This window comes from Myodes glareolus, chromosome 15, assembly GCF_982192425.1.
Source record: "Myodes glareolus chromosome 15, mMyoGla1.1, whole genome shotgun sequence".
Classification (NCBI taxonomy): Eukaryota; Metazoa; Chordata; class Mammalia; order Rodentia; family Cricetidae; genus Myodes; species Myodes glareolus.
The window spans coordinates 46706567-46731233 of record NC_142040.1 but is presented as its reverse complement, the minus strand read 5'-3'; the positions used below and the strand labels follow the sequence as shown (position 1 = coordinate 46731233).

The following is a 24667-nucleotide window of genomic DNA, read 5'->3' as shown; positions in this document are numbered from 1 at the left end:
CTCAAATGTTGAGTAGGCACTTATGACTGGTGGTAACTTAAGCCAATCAGCCTGGACATAAACAACGTAAGCTTATTTGTTAGGTAGAAATGAGCTCTACTTTATATAGACCACTATCTCAGAACCTTTTTTAGTTATGACTTACAATATGTGTAACTAATGTTCTTATCCTGTAATCCCACTGGATTCCAGAGGAAAGAGCAATCTTAACAAAATTACTGCTTTGTTCTGTATAACTGTGTTTCAGAACACATCAGGATCCATACCTAAGAGTGTTCTCATACCATTTACAAAGATGAGGAATTCCTTTCACCAATTGACTTCATAACATAATGAACTACATAGCTCATGTTTGGGTGATGGTTAGGGTTAGGGGTTAGGGTTATGTAACATGAAGGCTGGCTTGTTGGGGTTTCTGTCCCACCCAGTACCCCACAGCCGGCATACCCCAAGGAAAATCACACACAAGACTCCATAAGATTATAAAGCTGATTGGCCCATTAGGTCAGGCTTCTTATTAGTCCTTGTAACTTATATTAATCCATTATCATTATCTATGTTAGCCACACGGCTCAGTACCTTTCTCGGTGTGACAGCTCACATGTTGCCTCTTCGGTGGTCTAGACAGGAATGGCGGAGGGAGCTTCCTCTTCCATAGCCTTATCCTATTCTCATTGCCCCGCCTCTACTTCCTGTTTGATTGACCCACCTGTACTTCCTGCCTGGCCAATCAGCGTTTTATTAAAATACATGATTGACAGAATACAGACAATTCTCCCACACCAGGGTTAGAGTTAGGGGTTAGTGTTTGGGGTTAAGGTTAGGGGTTAGGATTAGGAGTTAAGGTTAGAGGTTAGTGTTAGATAAACCTGCTGCAATGGCAGTCCCGTAAAGCTAACTTCAGTACAAAATCTTTGATAGTGATTATGATAACTAATTATGACTCAAGTTCATGTATTTCCTTAGCACTATATTTTCTCCCTTTGGTTTAGGGTACATACCTACTTAGGAAAAACAAAAGGAACCATTTTTACTCCATTTTTATTAAATTATTGCCTCTTTCACTTATTTTAATCTTGTTCATCATTACTTAGGCTATTCCATATGTGTGTGTGTGTGTGTGTGTGTGTGTTCATCATGTACCATTGCTATGCAATGGGCTATATGCCATCTTGATTAGCCTAAGAAAACTCTTCGGTTTTCAAATAACAGAGGCACCTTACAACATTTTTCTCAGAACATGTGCCCAATGTTGAACAACACACAACTTTTGCTCTTTTTTTTCTTTAAAAATACCAGGGGCTGGAAGATGGCTCAGTGGATATAGTACTCTCCATGCATGATTAATGGCCTATACTAGGTTCCCTAGAATACACCTAAGAAAGGAGAGAACTGACACCACACAATTGTTCTCTGACCTATAGACATGTGCTGTGACTTGTTCATGTGCACACACACACACACACACACACACACACACACAATTAGTTTTCTAATTGAAAATAAAATTCTAAACTTTTCCTTCGCTCACTAGTGTGAGGGAAATAAATTGACTTAAAACATTTCAGATTATCCCTACCATTAAAATAGTCCTAACATGAACTCTGAATGCAAACTATTCAAATAAATGCTTGGTGCTAATTAGAAGAGGTGATTTGACTATCATTTTGGACAAGGCTTTGCATTTTTCTGCACTGAGTTAATTCAGTTTTGCAACAATTCATTAGTAATACTCACCGACACTGGGAAACACATACTTATTAGTTTATCTACCTGAGGTTTTTGCTGTGCAACATAAACAATTCTATTCCAACTGGACTTTTAAAATCAACTCTTTGTCAATATCAAAAAAGTAAAATTAGGAAAATGATAGTTTGAGGGAACTTCACTATTTCTGATCAATCCTGCCATCATCATGGTGTTTTTCCTGACTTGTTTGGCAGGACTCCAGCCCCAGTTCTTCCTCAACTGTTCCCATGTATTAATATGCTAGCATCACACTTTAAGGAAGTCATTGCCCAGTTTCCTTCAAAATACTTTGAAAAAGTTAGAGGTGGTTAAAGGGCGATGGTTCACCTTGTATGCGCTTAATTATAAACAAGCTATGACTACAGATTGCCTCCCATGTCATTAAGACACATTTTACTATCATTTTTGACAACAATAGGTATTTTTTACAAAATAGTATAGCCTAAGTGTTGAATTTACCTAGGCTTCGTCTCTATACAGTGCTCACAGTCATCGATAGTTTCTTTCCCTTTGGTTGCTGTTCTTGTGCCTTGAAGTTCACACTAGACAACTCCCACATTTCTGGGAGTTGTAACATAAGGGAGCCGGCTTGTTGGGGTTTCCGTCCCACCCGGTACCCCACAGCTGACATACCCCAAGGAAAATCACACACAGGACTCCATAAGGTTATAAACTGATTGGCCCATTAGGTCAGGCTACTTATTAGCTCTTATAACTTATGTTACCCCATTATCCTTATCTACGTTAGCACATGGCTCAGTACCTTTTCCAGCGGGGCAGCTTACATCTTTCCTCTCTGGTGATCTGGGCAGATCTGCGGAGGGAGCTTCCTGCTTTCCAGAATGCTCCCAGTCTCTTTGCTCCACCTCTACTTCCTGTCTGACTTTCCTGCCTATCCTGCCTGTCTGGTCAATCAGCGTTTTATTAAAATATGATTGACATGATACAGACAATTCTCTCTCACCAGGGAGTCTTGTGACTGTGTCAATCACCAAGAAGCCCAAACAATCATGTGACTTTCTCTTCCCCTAAGCAACTCAGATCCCAGCATCCTGACCCCTGCCTGTAGCACTGCTTTTCATTCATGCGTTCATTCTCTCATGTATCGTAGACATGTCTTTCCTGTATTCAGGGCTTTTTAGTATACCTCCTGGTAACTAAAGTAAGACAGCATGAGAAGCAACTTTATCTTTGTTTTTTTTTGTTTTTGTTTTTGTTTTTTTTTTTATTTTATTTTATTTTATTTTTTATTTTTTTTTTAGTAAATTTTATTAAATTATAAAAGTTTCCATTTCCACCCCCCCTCCCAACACCCTCCCACTCCCCCTACTCCCCCTCCTCCTCCCTCTTCGTCCCCCAGGGCGGTCAGGGTTTCCTGCCCTGTGGGAAGTTCCAGTTCCTTCCCCCTCCCTCCAGGTCCAGGAAGGTGAGTGTCCAAACAGACTGGATCCCCAAAATCCATTATATGTAGAGGAAACAGGTCCCAGTGTCATAGTCAATGGCTTTTCAGAAAGACTTCGGGTCAGCCACAGTCAGAGAATCCGGCCAAATTCGGAGAGTCTGGTTAGATCACGTCCTCTTTCAGTCCCAGTCCAACTGGCCTTGGTAAACTCTCATCAGATCTGTTCCCTTGTATCAGTGGGTGATGGCATCCCTCGCAGTACTGACTTCGTTTTTCATGTTCTTCCTCCTTCTGCTCCTCATTTGGACCTCGGGGGGCTCAGTCCCGTGCTGCAATGTGGGTTTCCGACTGTATCGCCATCCTTCGTCAGATGCAGGATCTATGGTGATAAGCAAAATATACATCAGTATGGACATGGGCCACGGCCGATTCAGGCACCCACTCCTCTGTCCAGAGAGCAATCTGGGGGATCTCTCCTTGGACCTGGGATCCCATATATACTCAAGTCTCCTGTAAACCCTAAAATGGGTCCCTTAGTTGAAATATAATCTTCCCTGATCCCTTGTTCATCCTTCCTCCCTCCCCCCCCCATCCCAGGCCACCAAGCTTTCCCCTTTCTTCCCCTACTCCCTTCTCTCTAACCTTCTCCCCTTCCATCGACCCTCCCTCCCCCCCATGCACCCGAGGTTACCTGGGACTCTTGTCTATTTCCTACCTCCTGGTGGATAGCTAAATAATCTTCATCAGGTTCATCTTCTTATTTAGCTGAGAAGCAACTTTATCTTAAGGAAACTTCATTTTTGCTCATGTTATATACACCAAAAGCTGCTTTATATAATTGACAATTCTGTGGTAGTACTGTCCTACCTTGCTAACCCAATCTTGCCTAATAGTCTGGGCAACAATCTCTATGCACTAGTCTCAGAACATTAACTAAACAGCTCAGAATTCATCCCTACACCAGATCATTGGCAATGAGCTTTGGTCTGTACAAGTTTGCAATAGCTGTCTCACTTTCTTTACACATAAAACCTTACCTGTCATTTGGCTCTAAGTTTAAGCTCCTCAACTCTAGCTAATTTCTTTTTCCTACTTTAACTTTCCCTTCTCGGGTAGGCGCCATCTTCTCTCGGTTTAAAGGATGACCTAGTCCTTATAGTTAACAACCGTGGTCTGGATAACTTTTACATTAATTTCTATCATGCTTTCTACAATACCAGCAACCACTAATCATTTCAGAAATACTTGCTCATTTTAATTTTAATGTAGCCTATTACCTTCTTTGCTAGAAGTTGGTTATAATATGATGAGAAGAAATGTCATACCTAACTTCTATCTCTTCTTTTCTGTCTGTTTCCTATGTCATAGCTATGGAATGAAGATCAGTATATCATAACCCTGATTGTGCAATTTGGTCGCATTCTTTGTTGGACAGTCTATAGAATACACCAGCTGGATTATTCTAGTTTTAAAATGGTTCTCCTCAGAGGAAAGCAGGCAAAATGCCTCAGGCACTGAGAATGGAAATGGTGTGAGTTCCATTATGTAAGGAAAAAAAAGCCCACTTTCTCCCTCTTGCTTTGCCAGGAGTCTGTAGCCAAAGAATGAATTAATATCACAAGAAATTTAAATAATGATTTTCCCTAGGAAAATACTGCAAATCTAAAAATTAAATTTGATATATGCCTCTGGGGGAAAAAATGTCTGCCTTTAAATGTGCCTCTTAAAGGGGCACGTTGGATGAACTCCTCTATCTCGAGGTTAATGGATCATTATAAGTTTGGACATTTGGGCAAAGAAAGCTTGAAGAAGGGGAATCTCTCTTTCTGGCATCTGGCACAGTTTAAATTAAATTAATTCCAAACTCTGTGTGGCGACGCAACTCTGACCTCTCCCAACCCCACAGAGACACATGTAGACGTCAGCCAAGACATCTGATCTCGGCTAGAGCTTAGTGTAGAAGAGTCCTGTCACCAAGGAGGTGCCACTTGGAGTCCTGCAAAGCCGGCAGGGACAAGTTCTCAAAGTCAATGGCAAGTTCTCTAGACCGTATCTGCCAAAACATCAATGAAAGGAGAGGGGAGACTAGAGGCTGAAAAAACCGTTAGCTCCTATAGAATGTTTCTTTGACCTCCTGGTTCCTATGCTTAGAGGGTTGCAGGTCTAGTCCTTCTGCAGCGTGCTCCAGGTGATAATGAACTTTTCTGATCTCCCACTGGGGAGAATTGCAACTTTAAATATGCGTGTTTCTGTGATAGAGGTGTGGAAATAGGCGCCTGGCTAATTTTGTTTGGGGGATTTTGGTTTGCTTGCTTTGTTTTGTGACATAAAAATGTGTCATGTGGAGTCACACTTGCCTTCTAAGAGAATTGTAGTAACTCTAGCTCCTTGTTTGGGGGATGTAGGATTCGTGTGCGAGAAGCAGCTTCGGAAAGACTGGGGACGAATGTGATTCTGTGGTGGAACCTACCTAATGTGTGCAGCGCTTCTGGGCTTCAGTCTCTGGTATCTCAGAATGAAGAATGCACAAAAGTCTGAGGACTGGAGAAGATTTGTGTACTAGTTTTCTGACCTAAACTCCACTTGTTTCTGGCACCTGCCTGGTCTCTTTGACACACTTAAAGAAGACCTGACTTCTAAGGCAGGGATGGTGTCTTCTAAGAAGTGCAAACATTTTCATATACTTGAAAAGAAAATAAACAACCTGGGAGTTGAGAATTCACTATCAGAATAGCAGATGGCCAGAGCTTCTGCCCTGACCGTATGTTCTGAGATGGCTAGTTAAATTACCACTACTAAAATTTAGAGTCTGCTTCCTCAGTGTCTTAGGGTTTCTATTGCTGTAGAGAGACACTGTGACCACCACAACTCTTAAAAGGAAAACATTTAATTGGGGTGGCTCACATACAGTTCAGAGATTCAGTCCATTATCCTCATGATAGGCCAGAGCAATGTGCAGGCAGATATAGTGCAGGAGAAGTAGCTGAGTTCTACATCTTGCAGGCCAGAGGAAGTGGTCTGAGTGTCACACTGAGTGAAGCTTGAGCAAAGAGATCTCAAAATCTGCACCCATAAAGAGACAGTTCCTCCAGCAAAGCCACACCTACTTCAACAAGGTCACAGGTCCTTTTGGGGCCATTTTCTTTCAAACCACCACACTCAGTGTGTTCCCTATTTTATATATATATATATATATATGTATATATATATATAATATATATATCCCTATATATTATATATTATATATAATCCCTATATATACATTATATAATCCTTATATATATATATATCCACATGATAGCATTTTCAGTCTATTACATACTTTGTCTAGCCATTTAATGCATTTCTGCTAGAGGCTCCAAACTTATGTTACATGGCCTACATCCTTAGATGTGAGGATAGAGTGCCAGTGATTCATTTTTGCACAGCACATAATACAAAACCAACATCCCATAGTCTTCCACTTAAGAATGAAAATGTGGAGGTCCTAGTAACATCCCCCTTGCTCGAAATCTCCCAGTTAACCATCACATTTGATCCTACCAGAGATCCCAAAGGGCAGTATGTGGCAGGGGAGGGTCAACCACAGGTAGGAAGGTGTGCAGATATATTCAGACCCAAGAAAATCGTCAGTTTGCATAAAGATGTGTTTTCTTAAGTAAAAATGCTTTGAGAACACAGAGTTGAAAGGTTGTCCTCTACCTACAAAGGAAAATGTAAACCATTTGACATTTTATAGCCCTTCAAAATTCCATGGCTGTTCCCTCAGAACCACACCTACAGACCCATGAAAGCAAACATTCTTGCTCATCGTTTCAGCATGTCTGGGGAGAGTAAAAAGAACTATTTCAGTATTGTGAAGTTTGCACAATGGTAAAAATGAAGTTCACAGAGGTGCGGTGACCAGGTGGGCCTCAGGAACTTGTAAATAGGGCAGTTTTATGAAATGCTGGGACTGAGCTTAAAAGTGGTTAGTATTAACTGTCCAACTCAGTGATCATTCTAGAAAGTGTAGAATTTCCAACCAATCAGTACTTCTCTCTAGAGAATCCTGGACGTAAGCACCATAGTTTATTTTTCAAGAGAAGTGTATTTTCTTCAGAAGAAGGTGTGTGCTGACAGAACGCGTTCATTGCTCCCTCGTTCAGTAGACTGAAGGGTTTATAAATGGTAAGAACGACCAGGACTGACTGCTGTTGGTGGACATATTCCCTGGTGTTCTGAGCATACAGTCCTCACAAGATCGAAGCCTATCAGGCCTCTCTTGATGTCTGGAAAGTGCTTCTCGCCTTTCAGCTTCCCTCCAGTTAGGCCTCCCTGCGAAGGCTCATCAGTACAGTGTTTTTAGTATCAATGAAGCCTTTTGGTCCAAAAATGTTTAAGAAATGTTAGGATTCTAGAGGATTGCCTTATTTTCTTCTTTTCTTTTATGGCCTGTCTTTCTCAAAACCCTGCACTGAGCAACTTTTCCTATTCCAGATTAAATTAAAATGAACTATACCCAGCCGTGTGATTGAAGAAGTGTGTGGGGGTCATTTGCTGTGAGGTAATCCTGGGACTGTAGACCAGGACCTGAAAAGCTGCACTGTCCATGCTATTTCCTGAGGCAAACGCTCACAGGACATAGGATTTACTCCAACCTGCTGTGCATTCTCATGAAAAGTATGACAATACCGAAGTCTGAGGCAATGCAAGACTTGCTAAGATTCCTTCCACACATGTCCCATCAGCACGCCCCGGGCTTCACCGGGTTTTGAACGTTGTATTACAACCACAGTCAATCGCCGCTCTGCCTGACTCTGTGCTCCTTCTGATTTGCAGGTCTCACAGGTATGGATCTTTGGCGGGTGCTCTTAACCTTGGCACTGGCGGTCTCCAGCAACACATTTTCTGGAAGCTGGGGTGAGTCCTCCTTTCCTTTTTTCACCTGTGGTGTTAGGGAACAGAGGAAATAGTCTCAATTTTTGGAGCAGCTAGCAGGAAACCTATCTTAGCTTTAAAACCATACACCAGGAGAGCTGCTTTGGGGATGGTTCAGGAGAGCTGTGGCAGTCGATTTGGGCATCTGGTGTTTTCCCACTGGAAATCAACGTTACATAGTTTACTGGGACCATTTATGATGAAGATAAGCCAGGTCTCAGGGGGAGATATTAAAATCTCACCAAAGCATTATAACCTACTAATCACTCAGCTCACCTGTGGCTAAGCATCATGGAGTCTTTTCCAGAGCGTGGAATGCAGTCCTCCTGATCATTTTCTCTGAAAAGGGCAGTTGTGGGTTTCCAACGAGTTTGTTCTCTTGTTCTCTGCTTGGTTTTCATTTGGCTAAGCTATAGCGGAGAGGACACCTGAGCTAGGTGACAGATACCCGTGAGTCATGAACTGCCCTGACTGAATACTTTCCCTTCCCTTTTATATCCTCCGGGCCATCTCAATGTTTTCAGACTCACATGTCATAGCAGAAGCAACAAACAATGAGAGTGGCTGTGGGGTGTTTGCCTGGGGTAAAAAGTGTCCTCACTAAGACATGGGGAACATTTTCCAAAAACTGTCTTGAGCACTTGGCAGTTTTCTTTGCCTGGGTTCCACCTGAGGGCAGGAACAATATGTTTTTTGCCTTGGGGTGGCTCTGGACTCGGTTGTCGCTTTAAAAGTAGCTGACTCCCTTACTCAACACCCAGCTCGTGTTGGAAAACACAGTTTAACAGGCGACTTAACGCCTTAATATGTCCTGCTGACCTTGTGACCAAAAATAAACCGCACAGTAGTGAGCTGCGGACGATGTCAAGAGGAGCCTAGAAGGGGGGAACGGATGGAATGTGTTATTTTATTTCTTAAGGCGATTCCAAAATATTTATAGCGAAGAAGTCATGATTGTTTGAAATATTTTTGGGTCTCTCTGGTGCTCTAATGTCAACATTATGCGAGGCAGACGTGGGGAGAATGGCGAGCTTCACTTCAGCAGCTTTCCCATGGCTGCTTTTAGACCCTGGGTCTGAGCCAAAGCATTACAGCTCGGATCCTCTGCCGGGCCAAAGTCGTGGCGGTTTCATCTCTCCTTTCTTCACTAAGGTGACTTTCAGTCCGTGGGGCAAGGCTTGAGGAACTTTAAAGCCCAACAAGTGAAAAGGATCACATAAGAGACTTTCAAAAGTCTTATGATTGAGAAAGGCATCCCAGACTCGGAGATAAGAGCTCGAACTGTTTCCCAGCCTAGAGAATTTCCACGGCCCACTCAACAGTTTAAACATTCGAGCAGCCTTCCAGTTCATAGAGTGAAGGCCAAAAATAAAATAGTGGCTTATTTTAAATAAATTTCATTGTTTATATTTATGGTACACAATGTTAAAAGGTGTGTGTGTGTGTGTGTGTGTTTGTGCGCGCGCATAATTACCCATTTTCTCTGTGGCAAAAGGAGCCATGATCTACTTCAGCAGAAATCCTGAAGATAATAAATCTGTCTTTTGCTACAGTCCTTTTGGGGCCATTAAGATACTGGCCATGTTAATACTACATATTTACTACTTTGTATGAATAGCAGTTTACCATGCCCAAATCTGGCAACCACTGTTCTTTCTATGCATTTGGCCTTTTCTTTTTAAAATTTCACATCAATGTAATCATGTAGGTTTTTCTTTCTGTGTCTGACCTATTTTACTTAGACGGATGTCCTGTAGGTCCACTCACACTGTGGCAAGATCTCCAGTCTTAAGCCTGTTCTGTTTCCTGTCTTGACCGTAATGCTGCAGTGAATGCAAGAATGGAGCCCCATATACTAAGTGGTGATTTTAACAGCCAGGTCCAAAACTAGCTGCTCAAGTTTCTTTCTAATAATTTTTGTTGGCTTGGAGAAAGAACAGTAAGAAAATATGTTATATTTACCAGTTCTTCTATATAAGAAATAATTTAGCAGAGAAGCATTTCTCTCTTTTTTTTTCTTGTTAAATCTAAGCAAATTAAAATATTTAAGTATTCCAGAAAATTTCTTTAAAATGGCATGTGGGTAGGGTATATTGATTGCTTAAGAGGATATAGAAAAGCATGTTTAAGCATGCTCATCCACACTGGCTTCTGTATTTTTCTGCCACTACCTAATAGATTCAGTCAGACTTAGCACACGACATAACATGGGTCGTGATCTCAGATGGCATTCATGGACCATGTGTTCCTTTTTTTTTTCAGATCTGATTCAGATAATTTAATTTTCAATTTCCTTCTCTTAATATAAAGCAGACTAAAAATCTAGGTGGAGAACTAAGAGAAAGCATAGTTTTATGATTCATTCTTTATTGTTGTTTGCTCAGTATAATATGTGTCACTACTGAGTTAGTTATTGTGAAGAAATCACTTGAAAAAGGGGATCTTCCTGGGACCTAGATTGAAGATGATAGGTCTGTTTGGTAAGGGAATGTTGACTCTTCAACCTTTAAGCAGGGCTTTACTTGTTTGGGCAAATACATAACTAGAAATACACTAGGTCTGAAAGGATTTTTCTAATTAAATATAATTGCTCCATGGAAAACTTAATAGGAACCAAACATTAAACAATATCATCATTGTACTTTTTAAAATGTTGTAATAGTGTGTGTGGTGTTTTTTTTTCTCACTCATACTTAATATGAGGCTCTATATCTCCTCCTCAGTGCAAGTTATTTATCCCTGTGGAGAATTTCTTCTCCCATCATCATTAAGAATAGTCAAGGTTGTCTCATTGTTAGAAGGCTTTCCCAGGTTGCTCTGTCCACTGGCTGCACCTGGATACTGCTGCTGAGAAGTGTCCGTAAAGAGCTGATGGATATAGGAAATGCCCATTATAACGTGTGTCGTCTATCATTGTAGATCCCTCAGTCAGCAGTTCAGTGTTCCCTTGGGTTTCACAGAAGCCTCGGGTAGAGGTAACCAAATCCTTGCTGTGCAGAGAAGCTCTGTTTCGCTAGGCCATGAGGAGCTTCTGGAAATGATCGAGGGACTGGCACTTTAATGTCTAGCTTTTATAATGAAGACAAATCATCAAGATTCTCTGAACAACAACTCAAAGCAAACTTGGAATCATTAAGTCACCAAGTTCGGTGCATAGACATCTCTTCAGCCATTCCTGATTTTAAATCTTGAATTTAGGGCTATAAAGAATACAAGGTAAGTCTTCAGGAATTATCCTAAGTTTGTAGATTAGGTAATTATACTGAAAATTAGAGTGTCAGCTCTGTATATGAACTGTGGAAATGATCATTCTACATAGCAGTAGCAATGAACACAGAAAATAGTTCATCCGGTGGCCAACTTATACAATGTTCAGTGCATAGTATATGCATTTAAAAATCAATAAATATCTACTGAGCACTTCCTTTGTAAATAAGAGAGAAGTCATTTGACAAATCACACTGTACATGAGCATGCTGTTTATATCTGCTTCTCTTGAAAGTAGACTTAAGGTAGTCAATTTCAGTCAAATTACACACAGTCTACAGGGCTTCATGGGTAAAAACAGGACTTGCCAGGCCTTGAAAAATTGGCAATGTATGGAAAGGAAGAAAAGGTATATGCCAAATCCATCAGATGAAAATCATTCTCAAAGTTGTAAGCAGGTCAGTCAAAACAAAAGTATTAACCATGGGATGGAACATTAGTTATGTGTGTTTGATATTTATAGACTGCATATGTACTATTTAGGTATGATAAGTTTAATATGTATATATACAGAAATATACAATAAATATCTATTAATACAACTTACAGGCAAAGTTCATAATTTACATCTTTAACTCTAGCTAGAGCTTCTATAAAACATGTTGCGTCTTTCTCTATCATTTAAGAGAAAAAAACTTACCTAGAATGATCTCTTATGTTTTGAAGGAAGCAGGATTCACTAAGACATGTTCTCTTTGTATTTCTGAGCATTCTTAATAAGCACATGCAGAATGACCCAATGCTTGTTTGGAAGATTCTGCTGCTCTTATTGTTCAACAGGAAATAATTGCACAGTGGGGGGGATTTTAGTTTTTAAACAAACTCTACCCCCACTACAGTTGAAGCTCCACATGGCCATTAGAGATTGCCAAGACATACTGGATATGTTTCAAAAAAGTATTGGAGTCACAGTTGAAGCTGATAAACATTAAAGGGTGTCCCTTTAATCATTGTCAAAGAAAGAGTAATTTAAATCTTTGGTTTCTTGCTGAAGTGAGCGAGGAAGCCACAGACATTTCAAATGCTGCTTTCTTGACAGTCATCCAAGGCAAGAAGAGTCTCGTAATGTGTCTAATGTCATGGCCCATGTCCAAGTACATCAACAATACTGTGTCACCTTGACCTCCTTGATACCACAAACTGACTTTGAGACTGGATTTCAGCATGCTGGAGCAAGCCAGGTGACTCTAGATGGTGCCAGTAAGAAAAATAAGCACAAATATTTATAAACAATGGCACCAAATAGACTTTCAATATTTTTTTAATACTTTTTGGATTCAAAGAGGAAATTATAACTCATATTCCTGACTTCAAGAAGCCCACAATTTACAGAAGATGAAACAGATGTAAACATAACTCAGTTGTGAGTCCCCTTGGCTCTTACAGAGTTTTAAGATAGATAAAAATACTATTAAGGTTTCACCTGGGAAATGATACTAGCGATGAGAATAAATTGAAAGGTATGAGTGTAGAAGAACCAGATTAAAAATAGGTCAAAAGAGAGATGGTCTAAATATGATAGGATGGTAAAAAAAAAGATAGATGGAACATGATCAGAAAAATATTAAGGAAGTGCTAACTCCAGTACTTATGATTTAACTAGCATATAGACTTTAGCTTTGAGAACTATCAAAACACAAACTTTAAGAACTCTCAGTATATTCTTACTCCATCCAGTTCTAAGTTCCACACATTTAACTAAATACTCTTAACAAACCATTGGCTCACTTTAATAAAGTGGAGTCAGGAAGGGCAGGTCAGCCTTCAAACAGTGAAGTGTAGGGGCTACAGGGAGTACTATTCTGCATGGGAACGGAGGAAGCTGGGGAGAGGACAGAGTGCCTTTAACACCTTTGCTTGGCATCCTTTCTCTGAACTCCTCTTACCTGTGCCTAGCCCAGCTCCTATGACCATCTTAATCACCTGTGCATATGGCTGTCACATGGCAAACACTACCATTGAGTGACAAGTACACTTCTGTACTTTACACAGTACAAGACAAAGGACTGGACTCTCTTTCCATGGAAGTCTTTAGGCATTCATTACTGTATCCCCAAGACCTTGGCCAACTCTCAAACATTCTCTCATGGCAGCGTACGGACTTACCTCATAGAATGCAATAAAAAAACAAGCAGGATGTTTTGAGAAACATAAAACTTTGCACTGGACAGAATCTGAGAAGTTGGCTAGGTTTCCATGGTATCTGATTCAGCCCTATGAAGAGGTTGGGAGTACAGGTGATTAAGCTTGTGTCTCAACTAATTAGTAAGTAGGCCCAGGACCACTCATGAGTAGTTCAGGAGACCGTGACACGTCATCGTTCCATTCATTGACCCTGGATCCTGGTTTTCCCAAGACAAGAGCTTGTACATATTTACAAATCCCCACACCACCTTGATTCATTCAGTAACCAAAAGTGCCTCCTTTCATGAATTGACGGGAAAGAGGCTGCCATAAATTAATAGGTGTCGAGTACCTGCGAAGTGTAGATGTTCATGAGCACACCTGGCGATCTGCCTGTGGCTAGAGGCTGATCCAGTTCCAGCTCTGCAGAAGCCCATGCTAGCTTGGACTCATTCAGCCAGGACCCCTCAATTGTAGAACACATAGGAGGACCCTCCGAGAACCATCTCACTGTTTTCTAATCTGTGGTTGGTGTTTTAACTTTCTCCTGCTCCCCTGTCCTCCTCCTCTTCCTCCCCCCCCTCCTCCTCCTTTATCTTCTTCTCTGTTGAGGCTAATGTTGTGGTTTCCCCATGGATGACTTGAGTTTTAACCTTAAACCCCATGTGATGAAGAACTGTAGGCTTAGCAAAGCCATCAAAAAAGGTGCCTTTGCAGCTTGGCTTTGAGTCCTTGCACCTAACTTATCTTCAGGCGGTCTCCAGCATCCACAATCCCAAGAACAACGCTCCTTTTTCAGAGTGCAGGACCTGCAGTTCTATATTATCTTTTCCTGCAATACTAGCTTGCATGTTTACACAATGCTCTCAACATCGTCTCCAAAGTAAGAGCAACACTTCCTCACTGTCTACAGTAGAGATGTAGGGATCAATGCTACCTGAAATCCGATCGCTCAATTGATCAGCCAAACAGAATATTCCTTGGTTTCTTGTATGGAGACCACCATACAGACAAGACATTCTGAGGCTTAGAGAACTTTATCAACTGCCTGTCAGGGAGAGTTTTCTTTGATCTCTTTTTATTCCTCCAAATGACTCCAAATGAATCAGCATAATTTCATCCAATGCATTTACCCGAAGTCTCTGGTTCTGGTTCTGTGACAATGTATGGTCTTCAGCCTTTAGTGTCTTGACATTAGCTCCATTATCTTTCCATGGCATGTACGAGAGTTGGTGGCCAATGTCTCAAACACTAGAAAAGTGTTTCAAAATGCTTTTTCAGAATCTCTTACCAAGAAATGGGGGTGGGAAGATGTGTGTACGGAGATTGGTATGTGTTCTGTGCCCATTTTCTAAATGAAGTTGTAATGCCATCTGTACTTCAAGTTGTTGAACTTAAAATAAATAGCTTCAAATGGCTGATATTATGGCACCACATACCCTATGCACAAAGCATTATCAATGTGGAAGTCACTAGGCCTTTGGCTATATAACTACTGCTCCTCATCCCTCTGTCTCATCCTCTGGCATTCTAATGACTATAATTATTTATTTGTTGGTTAATGAGTGAATCAGCATTAAAATCCTGACCTGGCCTTTCTCCAGTCCTGTCCCACAACTGTCCCTGATACTTTGAATGGCCAGATATAAGAAGGATGTAGGTTAAACTGGAATTCCCTTTCAGTAGGAAGGGTCTAAAATTAACTGTCCCACAGTTGAAACAAGGACTTAGAGCTTTTTCCTGAACCTGGGATGGTTTTATTTAGGTTTTATTTACTGATTACTATGCCTGATGCCACCAGGACCATAATTTTGCCCCAACCATTAATAACCCTGAGCACGATGTCCTTGCTAAATTCTGCCATCACCTTTCCAGGTCACTGATCTCTGTACTCTCTCAGCACACCAATCATTGGCCAACACCTTTACTGAGTGAACTGGCCACCCAACACTTTCACCCTGATACAACCTTTATCTATGTCCCACCTACCTGATAAGTCTACTCAAATATTGACAGACACAGATAGAAGACCTGAAGATCCCAAATCAAAGTTTTCATCGACCTTTTGGACATTGAACTGGAAATCACACAAGACCCTGACTGGGAATTCTATAAATACATAAATCAGTCTTCAACCTTCTTAGCATGCCTCCCTAATTTTCTAGTAAGAAATGTGAAACTCTCCGGGTTCAAAGTAAATAAGATATCAGAAAAACTTTAACTTCTTCATCGCTAAATGTGAAAATGAAGTGGCATGTCCCCTTTAATTTTTAACCTTGCAAATGTATGAAAAGAGAAAGAATGCTTTGACATCGGGCTTTCGGATAGGGGTGTGCCTTGTGTAATATATTGACCTTAATGAGGTGAGAATTGGTGTTTTATCATGCCAAAGGTTGGGAAAGCTTGGCTTCCCCAGAAAGAAATGAGAAGAAAATGAATGAGAGATATAATTGATTTTAACTTTAAAAACCCATGAGGGCAATTGTTTATTCTAGAAAAGGAACTCATTCACCAACCTAAATTTTAGCATGTGCCGTCATTTCTCCTCCACCCTCCATTGACCCGTAGCTCCTTTGCATATTCTTCTTAGCATTAGCTATGATCAAAGGACGTGCTGTAGAAGGGGAGGAGCCTAGGAAAGAGGTTGAATGACATCACCTCAGTAGCATCACCCTGAGTCAAGCAGTCTGGCCTGGCCAACTTGTTTAGGGTAGCTTCTAAGTGGTCCTCAACCTTGCTAACGCTGTGACCCTTTAATATATTCCTTGTGCTATGGTGACTCCCAATTATAAATTATTTTTGTTGCTACTTCACAACTGTAATTTTGCTACTGTGATGAACCATAATGCAAATATCTGTGTTTTCTGAGGGTCGTGGGCAAATCCTGTAAACGGATTGTTCAACCCACCAAAAGGGTCGCAACCCACAGATTGAGAACCCCTGCGTAGACTATAGCAAAGTACCTAAGGTGCCATGCTCAGAGGACACTGGACAGGTGGGCAAACCGGTGTATCATGAGCCATGGGTTTTCTTTGTTGGCGAGACCAGCACCACATTTTCTGGATGTTCACTCTGAAGTTCACAAGTGTGGTTGCCTATCTCTGTAGCCATTAACATTAGCCTTAGTTTCCAAAATTTCCTGCATAATTGAATGGTTTCTATTAGGCCTGTACTAGCATAAATTTAAATTGCACGCCTGTGTTTGACTTGCATGTTTACTTATGCCCTAGCGTTTACAGTACCTCTGCTGGAAGCCAAAAACAGTCGCTGGTAATTGGATGCTTGTACGCTCTTCCTCCATTGTCTTTGTCCGTTGACTTGTTGAAAGCTTTAAGTAAGTCATTTCCCTCCTGTGTAGCAGATGGGTAAGCTGAGGCCCAGAGAATGTAATAAAATGTTCTAGAGGATGCTGTCCTTTGCCATCTCTGCACACACAGATTTCTCTGTGGCTGACACTCCCAATACCTAGAACTTTTCTCCTCATCTGCTGCCTTCAGGCTACACGAGCCACATGCCCCTACTTCTGCTCCTGCCCCTGCCCCTGCACCTAGGGAGTGGAGAGTGTCTGAGAGTGTGTATCCATGGGGCCACCATTAGCCACCAGCAGAGGATCATCTGCACAGCTCCCTAGGGGATTATCCAGATACAGTCTTCTCCCACCTCACCAAGGGACAGCGCTTGGTCTTACACTCTTGTTTGTTTGTTTGCTTGTTTGTTTGTTTTTAAGACAGGGTTTCTCTGTAGCTTTGGAGTCTGTCCTGGAATTAGCTCTTGTAGACCAGGCTGGCCTCAAACTCACAAAGATCTGCCTGCCTTTGCCTACCAAGTGCTGGGATTAAAGGCATGCGCCACCACCGCCTGGCTCGGTATTACACTCTTAAGTGCTCTGGTGAGCAGTTGCTCTTAAGTAGGAGTGTGAACAGGCAGGTGTCTGTGTGTGCCTCTGTGTAGAAGACAAGGTCAACCTCCATTAGTGTCCTTCCTCTGGATCTGCTCACCATTGCTGAAGCAGGGTCTATCACTGGGGACCTCCAACCTGAAAACACTAGGCTGGGCTAGTTGACCAGATAACCCCAGGGGTCTGCCTGTCTCCTCCTCTCTAGCATTGGGATTACAAGTGTGCACTTCTATGCCTTTTTTAAAATTCTTTCCCTTTTTTGAGATTATACTATAATTAAATCACCCCCTTCCTTTTCCTCCCTTCAAACATATCCCACATAACCCTTCTCATTCTCTTCCAAATCCATGGCCTCTTTTAGTGTGAGTGCTGCGGATTGAACTTACGCCCCAAGCTTTTACGACAAGTGCTTTGTTAGCTATCTCTTCGGCTCTTAATACAGTTTCTTATATCATATTTGCACGCAAATATTTGTCTCAGTGCTGTTTTTGAGGGGGGACTTAATATAAAAACTGTGCATGGATCATACGTGGTATTCAGGTACAAATCTGATAGATGTCAGCTATAATCATACCCAGGTAGAAAGGGTTGCTAAGTCAGGCAAGGTTGGGGTTATGGGTAGATGTGCATAATTCACCTTTGAAAGTGTTCTGGGGTCCCATCCTTTCCAAGCAAAGCTCCCTCTAACACTTGCTTTGATTTTACACGGTGGGTTTCTATATAAGATTTATTTCTAACAAGCAATTCAAGAGTTTTTTAAGGATGAAAACTAAAAAACTAATGAACAAGATAATAGCTGGGGGCCTTTTCTTCTTGATCTATACTGTGGGGATTGCTGTTCTCTGGGGCCCCTGAGTTACTGCTAAAGACTAACCGCTGTACAAAGACCCAAATATGTTACTCCACTGTGTATAATCAGGAAATAATTCTTATCAACAATAGGAAAATGTTCAGGTGTGACATATGAAAGATTTCTGGGTGATCCTTCATCGATCCCTACATGATTTCAGCTCCGACACCTTCTGCCTACTGCCCCACACTCATGTATGGCTTGCTTCGAAGCAAAAGATGGAACTAATTTCTTCACATTTTAGCTATGAGTCTTTAAAGAAAACATCTGGCATTTAAATTCATTCATTATTTTCCAGTTATCTCAGGATCCTTTATTGAGAAAGTCGAATCTGTAAATTTTCTAGAAGAGCTCGTATAGTTCCCCCCCACACACCCAGATGTGAATGTCTGGGTGCTAGCTACAGCCGTGTGTCTTTTCTAAAAAAGCTAGACATTCATTTTGGTCAGGAATTAGGAATCAAACCCCAAACTAATCATTTCCCCGTCTTCTGGTTTTTTTGTGTATGTGTGTGAGAGAGATGACTCACTAAAAATCTCGTCTTTTATGGCACCTTAACTATTTTCTTATAAAAGAGACTCAACCAGAACTATATTTTAGGCAAGAACTCATAAAACAGATGATTGCAATAGACTCAGAAATCTGTATGAGAATTTCATGTCCTTCCTGGACATTGCTGTGATCTTAGGTCAGATAGGTTTTCTGGGGTGGTAGATGTTTCATGCATTATAGCTTATTAACAACATCCATGATTTCTAGACACTAGATTCAGTAATACTTTCTAACAAGCTCTAACCCCCCCCCAAATGCCTTCACACATTGTTAAGTGTCCCCCGGCATGTGGGGCATAAAAAAAAATTCTACTTGAAAACAACTCGTCTAGCTACAATGGCTGCATGTTAAACTGACTCTCCCAGGATTGCTACATATCAACTGAGATGAAACAGGTCTAGGAGCTTTTTAAAGTAAGGCAAATATTTATACACACAGTCACAGTGCCTCCATTATCTTCTCCCAGGTTCATTTGTTCTTTTATTTATCTAAGATCTCTTTTTTTTTTTTTTTTTTGCAAACAGGTGCTAAAACCCCATAAGTTTGCCTTTAAGAGGACAAAGGTTTCCAGCTAAATGGGTCACATTGAAAGAGGACATCATATGAGCTTCTCCATAGTGAATGTATGCATATAATGTATACAAAATGTTGTGAGTGTCCGGAGAAAAAAAGGCTACTTCTACAGCAGACAAGGGAAACGCAGCTGGGCCATACAATTAAAGCTGAACACAGGAGCGCAGGAATTAGCAGCTGGTGGCAGCTGATGCCCTTTCATGCAATGCCACAAATTTGTGCAGCTTTTTGTCCAAGGTGTTTGTAGCGTGTGCTGACAGTTAGTGTCCCACGCCGCTTAAAGTCTTAGCACTTTTCGAGGCCATTCTTAGCATGGGATCCAATCTGAACGAGCAGCTTCACCCTTGGAGCTTTTCAAGGACAGTTGCAATTTTCCCCTTTTTTCAGAATACCTCGTCCAATATCAGACAAAAATAAAAAGAGAAAACCAATACAAAACAATCTAGCCAGTTTCCTTAGCCATAAAATAAACATCAGGGACTTCAGGGACTCTACTAGGTCAAAGAGACACTCAGTTCCAAGTGTCGTCTTCAAACGGAAGTAATGTGTGTGTTTTCGTTTTGTTGACCCAGAAAAGAAACACCGGGAACACCTGCTTGCAAACTCTGAACCTGGTTCTCTTCATAGAGCCAGGAATATGTCAGCCTTGGTCATAAGAAAATTAACTCGACTGTCACAGAGGAGCCAGAACTTCCAGACATCATTCCGTTGTGCTTTACATGAAATAGCCCATGACCAGGAAATTCCACATAAAAGATGGTGTGCTGGGTGGGACCGCATTTAGGTTGAAGACTAGGGGATTACTCCCCTAACGCTCCTGTGAGGCTTGACCAATTCTGGGGTCAAGAGGGACTCATTGGCTGCACAGAGCTGGAGTTCTTAGCTTTAGGCTGTGCTACGCTAATGGTTCTGATTCGCATTTGCTTGAGAAACTCACCATTCAGGCCTGTCACTCACGCCTGTTTATAAGGAATGCAGCAACTTAAAACACCAGTTAGCAAATCCCCGTGAATGTGTAGTCACATCTGAGGGATCCCAACAAATGCTTCCTGTCATTTGTCCCTCGACAGTCTCACGATTTAAAGCCTGGTGGACCACACTGACAGACATCTGCGAGTGTTTATTAAAAGGAGCGTGGGAGGTATAATAACTGCAAAGCCAACTGTTGAAACTAATATTAATTGATGTGAGATTGCATGTCACCAATCTTAAGACTTGCTCTTTACCAGCAGAGAAATCAACCGGCCATACTTAAGGTTCGATGCGTACAGAGCATTTCACATGCTGAGCTGGCATATACCTTTGAAATGAGCAAGCCACAGTGGGTTTTGAGCTCCGTGAGTGAAGCAAATAGCAGCCAGGGGGATATTTTGGCAGGTCCAGCTACTTGTGAAAATTTCCCATTATTTTCAAATTATTATACAGCATACCTCCCAAACGCATCCTTGGGTTCAACCAATCATAGGTCAAAAACACCCTCATTTGTTCCAGTGTTGAGAATCAAACCCTTTGGATTTGCATATCTTAATCTGGTACCCTATTCTTGAGCCATTACACCTATACTAAGTGCACAGACTTTTTCTTCTGAGTATTGATTTCTTCTTTTCTTTATTTTCTCAAATCTCAAAGAACAGTAGGCACATGATGCTGGGTAACGTAAGTGATATTAAGCTCTGGCTATGTGCAAATACTGTACCCCTTAATACAAGGGGCTGGAGCCTGAATGAACTTTGGCATGAGGACAGTCCCCACACAGGTACCAAGGGGCAGTGCACATATAGAAGAATAGATAGATTTTCCATGTGTAGCCTTTGTGTAGCAGCGGACTCTGAAACACTAATCTGTGATGGGAGGTAACTTGTCTTCAGTGTCTCTAACTTGAAAAGGACCATACTTTTTGTAAAGATGCCAGGACTTAATACGTTCAACAAATAATTTTGAGCCCTTACTAACTTCCGTAGCATTCTATGTAATTATAATGACTCAGTGAGTAAAAGTTTTAAGACAAAAATAAAACCCTGTAGTCAGGGAGCGTCCTTGAGTGAAGCGTGGAAGGATGCGAAATGGACGTCCAGATGATGTGGACAATAAGCCGCAAACATAATAAGTAATTAAATTGCCTAGTATTTTAGAAGGGCTAGAAGGCTGCAGAAAGCAGCCCATAGTTTATTCATCTCATTGAATACAGAAGCTGATCTTGACCGTTTCATGCCAATCCCCCAAGGCTGAGATGTTAGAATCCAGTTAAACAGCGTCAGAATGAACCTCGCTGACACAAAGAGCAGATCTGGTAGGAAACGAGGAACAAGCGTGACATCCGCAGTGGATAGGGGAGTTCATATTCAGAGGAGTCAATGGGTTACCCAGCATTCACCACGGTTATAGGCAGGGCCGGGACCAAAGCACCGCCTCTAGCTGTGTGTAGGTTAGCCTTTGACAGAAAGAGCCAGTGGGACCTATTTGAAGATCTTGAAACCTTGCAAAGTAAGAAATGCCATCTGCTTGTCTCACCACAGACTCCCATCAAGAGAAAGAGTTAAGGCGTACGTTTCAGGTTGAGACAACATTAGGAAATCAGTATGTTCTCTGGTGTGATAAAATTTTGTCCCTTGATCCATCATCCCTCACCTTGTAAACAACTGGAACATTGCCGTCATTCTTAGAGTTCTACTCGGGTATTTGACAAAGGGATGAATTCTAACTAGAATTGAGACCTCACTAAGCCTTGGAATGGAGTACAATAAAAAGTCCGAAGTTGTTACTCATGCCCCCACCAGCGGAAGGCAGCCTTGCTGGAACTTGCTTCCCTCTGCCATCAGCGGGGTCAAGAATCTTTCTACCCACAGGTTTATGGCGTGAATTAAAACGTTCAGAGAGGCCATGCCTGGCACAGTACTCCGAAATCTATAAATTGCAAACCACTATGGCAACTTTAGTAACGTCTGCCCTTTCTTTCTCAAAAAAAAAAAAAAAAAAAAACCCAAATTACAAGAGACAAGTTTGAAGATTTCTTAAACATATAGTGTGTTCACGTAGTCAGTCTGTTTATACTTGAAGAGACCCCAGAGTTCCTGTTTAGGATCGACTTTAGCTGCTCTTAGAATAAGGGATAATAATTTGGGGATAATTCCTAAGCCCCAAACTTACAGATACTGGAAAAGAAGAGAGATTCTCTGAAGTCTGCAAGGTGTGTGTGTGTGTGTGTGTGTTTCTGTGTGTGTGTGTGTCTGTGTGCTTGTGTATGTGCATGTATGTCTGTGTCTGTGTGTGCCTATGTATATGATTGTGTGTATGTGTCTGTCTGTCTCAGTATATGTGCATGTAAAACGCCAAACATAGTGCAAGGGCTGCTTTGATAAAGACCTTCTGTGTCTTCTTCCTGACGCTGAGCTCCTTCAGTCCTCCAGGACTACACTTAGAAACAGAAACCCAGTAGTGACAAGACTCACTGTCCCCATTCAGTCAACTTACCCGTTGACTCCCTTTGCACTCAACCTTGGCGGCCACTGTCACCAACTATCAGCGCTAATCCCTTTTGACAGCCTCTCCTTTCCACCTGCTGCCCTCTAGTGGAGGTGCTGACAAGAAGCAAAATAGCAGAACCGAAATAACTGGCTGGTTCACACAGGTCACCACAGGCCCCCACTGGATGTCACCGACCATAGTTATGCCAGGAATTGTTAGGACTGCCTCAAGCTGTTTAGACACCATTGGCACACAAGTTCCTGGCGTCTATCCATGAACTTCTTTCCAGGCTTCAGAGACCTGTCTTCAAGATTACCCTGACTCTCTTTTCTCCCTCCTCCTCGTCCTGTTCTTCTTCTTTTTTCTAACATTAACCTAAATTATACTCTCTTGAAAAACAAAATAGTTCTTCATCTACCTTCTCGACATTTAGATTTTGTAATCTTGGGGGAAAATTAAAAGCTGTGGGGTTTCTTTCCTCTCAGTCACCATGTGATGAGGTGAAAGAGACTCACCGGAGCTGAGCTTTGCCAGTGTGAAGGGCTCTTAGTTGATGTAATGTCCTTGCATCCTTCCTAGAACTCCTGCGATCCTGGAGTGGTCTTTTCTCATCCTGGAGGCAATGAAATTAAATGGCCTTAAAAGGTCATGGAATATCACACAGAAAGTGGGAAAACTCGAGCTGCAATGCAACCTGGCTAGACAAAGTCCCTCCTGTATTGCTTTAAGGTTTCCATATAGTGTTCAACGGTTGTTTCGTCTTCTACTTAGTAATATGAAAATAATACATGGGAAAATGAAATTTAGTCCCACAGAATCGTTCTTACTATATTTATGATTTTTTTAAAAAAACAGCTTTCCTATTAGTTAATGTTTAACGATTATCTGGTCTCTGGACAATTCCCAGCCCTTGACTTAATACTCCTAGATCCAGAATTGTTTAGCAAGTATAGTGGGGGTAGCTTTGGATGGGAGGTTAAAAACAGCAAAAGCCACACAGCTGGTGCAGTTGATCACAAGGTAGGTGCCATGTTCTCCTGCAAGCTTTGGGGAAACCAAATAGCTAACCTGTTATAACCAGCAGAGCAGAGCCACAATAAAGCCCTGATACAAATGATGTGTGTGCCTTTGTCCACCCCTCCCCCACTCCCAGATCATAGGTGACTGCCAGCCACCTTGAGCTTACCCTTCTTAGTGTGTGATGGTCTTTTTTATGTTCTTCTTTTATTAGCTTATTTCAGTAATATCTTAAAGCACATAAACAATGTGAAGTTTCTTTGACTAATTTCTCTTGAATTACAGCTATGCAGCATTATTTTTATTAGCAGACTCTCTTACAATTTCTTCAGCTTCTTTTTAAGTTTTTTTAGATGTATAGATTTTATTTTATAAGTTTTTGTCTGCACATATGGATGTGACTACACGTATGCCCAGGGCCTGAGAAGGTCAGAAGAGGGTGTCAGATCCCCTGGAATTGGAGTTATGGGTAGTTGAGCCATGGTGTGGGTATTGGGAATTGAACTCAAGTCCTCTGAAACAGCAGCACACACTCCTAACTGCAGAGGGAACTCTGCAGCCCTCACCTCTTCAACTTTTGCCTGTAATGCAAGGCGGGGATGGGGGGCGGTGTCTCTGGATGATACAACTCTGTGGAGAGAGGGCAATTTCCTACAGGATCTGGGTCCACTCTTTGCTCTCTGTGTGAGTGGTGTAGTAAGGAAAGAGTCATAGCGAGAAGCAGGATTCCAGCTCTTTGCCTTCTTGTTTCTTCTAAACATTGTTATCTGCTAGGTAGATACATTTCCAGGAGCTCCCAGTGCAGCTGGGGAAAAAAAGCCAGTGTTGGCTTACATGCGTACCTCTGCAG

The 24667-nt window shown here is 41.6% G+C and overlaps 1 protein-coding gene across 4 annotated transcripts in view; it reads left to right on the top strand.

Annotated features, from left to right (window-relative positions):
- The window catches only part of Ghr (growth hormone receptor), a 236782-nt gene that overhangs the window by 100462 nt on the left and 111653 nt on the right, over positions 1 to 24667 (top strand). For all 4 annotated transcript variants that reach the window (XM_048428417.3, XM_085676692.2, XM_085676691.2 and 1 more), the window contains exon 2: positions 7973 to 8053. In XM_048428417.3, coding sequence (XP_048284374.3) covers positions 7984 to 8053 — 70 coding nt within the window. In that variant the 5' untranslated portion in view covers positions 7973 to 7983. The remainder of the gene's footprint in view (positions 1 to 7972; positions 8054 to 24667) is intronic.